Source organism: Halictus rubicundus, unplaced genomic scaffold (genome assembly GCF_050948215.1).
Source record: "Halictus rubicundus isolate RS-2024b unplaced genomic scaffold, iyHalRubi1_principal scaffold0052, whole genome shotgun sequence".
Taxonomy (NCBI): Eukaryota; Metazoa; Arthropoda; class Insecta; order Hymenoptera; family Halictidae; genus Halictus; species Halictus rubicundus.
Window position 1 is genome coordinate 700,658 of NW_027488593.1, and position 5,312 is coordinate 705,969.

General features: G+C 39.4%; 1 protein-coding gene across 1 annotated transcript; it reads left to right on the forward strand.

Annotated features, from left to right (window-relative positions):
* Positions 1-764: 764 nt before the first annotated feature.
* LOC143363507 (52 kDa repressor of the inhibitor of the protein kinase-like) lies at positions 765-5,086 on the forward strand. The gene is made up of 5 exons (XM_076804078.1): positions 765-809; positions 884-1,002; positions 1,621-1,640; positions 1,879-3,696; positions 3,888-5,086. The coding sequence occupies exons 1-5, from the start codon at positions 765-767 to the stop codon at positions 4,682-4,684; spliced, it is 2,799 nt and encodes a 932-aa protein (XP_076660193.1). The 3' UTR covers positions 4,685-5,086.
* The last annotated feature ends 226 nt before the right edge of the window (positions 5,087-5,312 follow it).

Below are 5,312 nucleotides of genomic sequence, written 5' to 3' on the forward strand. Positions count from 1 at the left end.
TTTTTATTATATTTGGCGGGAGATTGTTTAGCTCTTGCCGTCGGCCATTTTTATTATATTTGGCGGGAGATTGTTTAGCTCTTGCGGACGGCCATTTTTGCCGACCGCCATTTTTATTATAGTATTTGGACGGGAGATAGAGAGACTGTTTCTCTCGCTCTTACGTCTTCTTACCGCACAGCCATTTATTCGCTCTTGCCGGCGGCCATTTTTGCCGTCGGCCATTTTTATTATATTTGACGTTATCGCTGCCTTATCACTTCCGCCGGCGGCCATTATGCCGTCGGCCATTTTTATTATATTTGGCGGGAGATTGTTTAGCTCTTGCGAGCAACCATTTTTATCATGCCGGCTTTCTTATCGCTGCATCCGGATGTTGTCAGCACTCATTGTAACCGTGTTATGAAATTCTACAATGTCATTCGGCCTTGAAGGTTGCGATATATTTATCTGGAGAGGTCGTTTCCCTTCCGCGTCTTCCAGCTGTTGCTTTTTTGATGAGAGGATCTCTCTTTCTCTCTCTCTCTCAGACAGAACCGCATACTTTTGCGATAGCTCCAACGGTTTTTCATTATCGCGCTGTTTTTTATTCCATTAGGGAACCACATCCTTTTGTTAATTGCATTTGCGCGATACATTTTATCGCTCGAGAGACGTGTTTAAATAGAAGGTGGTTCACAGCTACACGCATTTCCAGTTGTGTTTTTCAAGCAGCGAAAGTAGTATCGAGAATGTTGGTATCAATTTCAAAACGTCGGTGTGCGATGATCGAGGACGGTCAGCCGTTGGAGGAGGCAGCGGCGGGATTGGTGAGTGCATCGTTTTGTATCGAAGTGCATCGTTTGTTTCGCGTAAGTGAAAAAAAAAAATATTTTTTTCACAGACGGGCATGGATAGGATGATCATTGTCCGTTCTTGGCGTCGCGCCATCAAGAAATGGATGAGCGAAGCAGAAGACTGGGACGAGGAGTTTATTGTAGCGATAAGGAGATTATTCGAATGGTAAGTTTTTGACGAATTAAATTTATTCAAATATAAAGTTTTACATGCGTGTAAGATTAAAAACTAAAAATGTTTTTTCAGATTGCTGTTTATCGTATTATGCTATATATTCCAACTGTATTCCAACTGTATCGTAGAACGATTTTGTAATAAACCATGCATTCCAATCTTCGATCGTGTCCCTGTAACACACGTATATAATTATTTGTAACGCGCGCACGTACATAATTATTTGATTTATTTTTACCTTCGACGAGTAGGGCTTAGCGATGACCGCATACAACGGCGGATCCAGGGGGGTGGTCATGGGGGTCATGACCACCCCCTGAGCTGGTTCCAGGACTTTGGTGGACCACTAATTGAACATAATGATTTTATTTATATATTTTGTCACCATACAGATTTTATGTAATTACATAAAAAAAAAAAAAAAAAAATATGAAACCCGGTCGCCTAGGACCGCACCACGGCCGGCGGACCGGTGAGATAAAAAGACGATCGGAGTTTGTAATAAACAAAAGAAGGTGGCCCTGTGCCGGCGACCCGCGACGGTCAACGGGCGACAGTCAGTCTTTATAGCGTGGCTGAAAGCGAAAGACGTGTTCGGTTAATTTTTAGTTATTCCTACACCTTTATAAGTATTCTTAAAAATTGTAGCTGCAAATTCATTAATTTCAAGAAATGGTAAGTAATCAGTTTCTGTAAAACTACCTATATTATTATGTTTTTATGTACTTATAACTCATATGTTTACAAAAGTTTGTTGTCTGATGTGGGGTGTGAAATTTGCATGGTTTTGCTTTGTTTGTGAGGTAATGCGCCTGCGCCACCAGCCTGTACTATAGCGAATATATATTTAATATGTATTTGCAACAGTCTGTTGTCTGTTGTGGGGTGTGAAATTTGCATGGATTTGCTTGCAGGGTGATTCTAAGGGAAAAGGAGATGGTAGTGGTGGATTGAAACATTCATTAAAAAAAATAGATTCATTTTTCCCAAAGAAACCAAGGCTTGAGATTGCTTACTCGAAAAATTCACCTACAACAACTACAGATGAAAATAATTGTATTGCCGATGCTTCTGCTTCTACAGCTACATTGCCTACATTAACCATAGATGAAGAAAAAACATGCTCTCCTGTTACTAACGATATTCAGCCTACAATATGTACATCGACTTCTGATTCTGATCAGATAAAGACTTCACTTTCTCAACCAAAGTTTGCTTCAGATATTGCTTGTTATATAGGGGAAAATATAAATGATTCAACTAAAGCTATGTTGCTTGAAAAGCATTGGCAGCCTCCCCCTAATTATACTTTTCCGCATTGTGTTGTTAATAAAAAAGGAAAACAAACAAAAAAATATGCTCAGAAGTCTCACCTTGACAAGTTTCACTGGCTTGTTTTGTCGCATAAAGACCAGGGTCTTTACTGCAAGTACTGTGCTTTGTTTGTCGTAGCTCCTGGAGGTGGTGTACAGACAAAAACACCTTTATGTCGACTCGTAAAAGAACCATTAAAAGCTTTCGGTAATTTGCTAGGTGAAAATGGTCTTCTGCTAACACACCAGCGAAACAAATACCACGAATTAGCTGTCCAAGCAGGGAAGAACTTTTTATTGAGTTTTCATAAACCGGAAATTAACATAATGAACCAAGTAAATAGTCAAAGACTGAAACAAATAAATGAAAATAGAGAACGTTTGCGACCAATCGTAAAAACTATAATATTTTGTGGCCATCAAAATATATCGTTACGTGGCCATCGCGACGATGGTAAATTGCTGAACTATGACAGCGTAGTAGCCGATGAAGGGAATTTTAGAGCCCTTTTAAAATTCCGTATTGATTCTGGCGATATTGCATTGCAGCAACATTTAGAATCTTCAAAATCCAACGCCACGTACATCAGCAAGACTGTACAAAATGAGTTGATAGATGTTTGCGCAGAAATCATCCAGGAAAACATTTTACAGAATGTGCGGGAAGCTAAATATTTTTCAATTTTGTTCGATGAAACAACAGATATATCACATATCTCACAGCTGAGCCTATCATTCCGATATTTGCATGATGGCGTTATTAAGGAACATTTTGTGACTTTTTGTGATACCTACGATGTTCTTAGACGTGAAGACAACAATTCAGGTGACATAGAGCCTCGATTGACAGGTGTAGCTTTGGCGAAAATCGTTGAAAATCTGTGTACCAAATTTAACTTAGATTTATCTTGGTGTGTGGGTATTGGAACTGACAGCTGCTCGGTTATGGCATCAGATACAAAAGGTGCAGTGCAAGAATTGATGAAAATAGCCATTCATGCTAAACGTTGCCCGTGCAACAACCATGTGCTCAATAACTCATTGGCAAGATCATCCAAAGTAGTTTCCTGTCGCAATACATCTGGCACAATGAGAAAAGTTGTGGCATTTGCCAATGCATCCGCTAAGAGGCATGAAATTTTTAAAATAGAACTCGGAGCTGCCATGCAAGGTATTTGTGAGACACGTTGGGTAGAGAGGCATGATGGGCATCTTCAATTTCAAGGAGACAACTTAGTCAAAATTTGTAGCGCTTTGGAGAAGATTTCTGCTTGGCAAGACAATAAAACTGCCAATGATGCGCATTGCTTGCTGCAAACATTGCGCAGTTCTGACTTTATTATATCCTCCATCTGTTTAAGTGATGTATTAGGTGGGTACTTCCCTAAATTATTTTATTTCTTATTGTTTGGCAAATGAACTTATACGAGTATACTAAACCTACTTTAAAATTATGTTGTTGTTTTGTTAATATTTTATGCTACGAGTACATACCGTTTATATTAAGTTATAAATTCTTAGTTTATGCACTACAGTCACAGTCACTTACTTTTTATTTTTCAGGTACTACTGTATCTTTAAGCAGAATACTGCAATCGAACTCAATTGATTTAAAAAAAGCTACGGACGCTATTAATGATACTTTAAGTGTTTTACAAAATAAAAGAGAAAATGTGGACGTAATCTACCGACAGCTTTTTGAAGAGGCTAAAGAAGTAGCTGAGCAGCTAGATGTAGAAATTAAATGCCCCAGAATAGTATCAAAACAAATACATAGGGCCAATAACCAACCTGCTCAATCTGCTGAAGAGTATTTCCGCAGAGCTATATACATCCCTCTTCTAGATTCAATAATAAGTGATCTCCAGGACCGCCTGTCTCCTGATGTACTTAATTTGTTTCAGCTAAGCGTTTTCATGCCAAAAAGCGAATGTAGTAATGAAGACATTGAAACTGTGAAACAACTAGCTACCGACTATACATTATTACTAGATAACACTCCATTTTCTGTCATTGTAAATGAATATCGGCTGTGGATGGTGAAGTGGCAGGCGTGGCAGCGGAGCCAGGACATACCGCAGTCGATTTCTGATCTTATTTTAAATTGTGACATCGATATGTATCCTAATATAAGAAAATTTTTATGTATTATGGCTACACTACCTGTCAGTGTAGCGACAGCAGAAAGGTCTTTCTCTACGTTGCGCAGAATTAAATCGTGGCTAAGATCTTCAATGGTTGAAGATCGCCTAACCGGACTGGCACTTCTCCACATTCATAAAAACGTACCCATTGACGTAAATGACGTAATAACGCGTTTCGGGAGAAGACGTAAAAGAAAAATTGATTTTGTTATTTAAATATATGTATTTTGTCTGTTTCTATTTTGTTTGTTGGAAACCCTTGTCGTACCACCTCTTCACTTTTGCGGAGTTTTGCGTCATACCCCTCGACATACCTCTAGCTGTTATGACAAATCATTCACCACGGTTATGGAATATAAATAGGCTGCCTCATTCCGTGCGTGATAGTGCTTCTCTGAATGTCTTCAAGAGAAGATGGCAATATGTACGTGTATATGTACAAGTTATTATGTGTTAAGTTTTTCAAGTGTACAATAAAGAATAAATATTTTTAAGTACAGTACTTACGTACATTAATAAAATACCTACTTTTTACTTGTATCTATTGTTATCAAAATTAAATTATAAGTTCTTGACTTGACCACGACTATGTGACCCCCCCCTGGCGCCAAAGCTGGATCCGCCCTTGACCGCATACGTCTACGCCGCGAGGGGGCGATGGGTTTGCCATCGCAGTGGGATCGGCCCCTATCGGAACGTTGCCGCAATCTAGTCCGCAAACGTGTCGACAGAATCTCGACCAGGTGCGATGCTCCGTCATGGGATCGTCATCCTGTTCCCATAGATACAGTTCTATGCCGCATTCGAAACATTCTACGCGGTCCGCTTCGTTCCAGCAGTAGAA

What these genes read in the sequence shown, in the direction of transcription:
- LOC143363507 (XM_076804078.1), top strand. Translation starts at nt 765, where the DNA reads ATGATCGAGGACGGTCAGCCGTTGGAGGAGGCAGCGGCGGGATTG. An exon ending in AGGAGGCAGCGGCGGGATTG is followed by an intron (nt 810 to 883) that starts GTGAGTGCATCG and finishes TTTTTTTCACAG; the next exon opens with ACGGGCATGGATAGGATGAT. An exon ending in ATAAGGAGATTATTCGAATG is followed by an intron (nt 1,003 to 1,620) that starts GTAAGTTTTTGA and finishes GTTAATTTTTAG; the next exon opens with TTATTCCTACACCTTTATAA.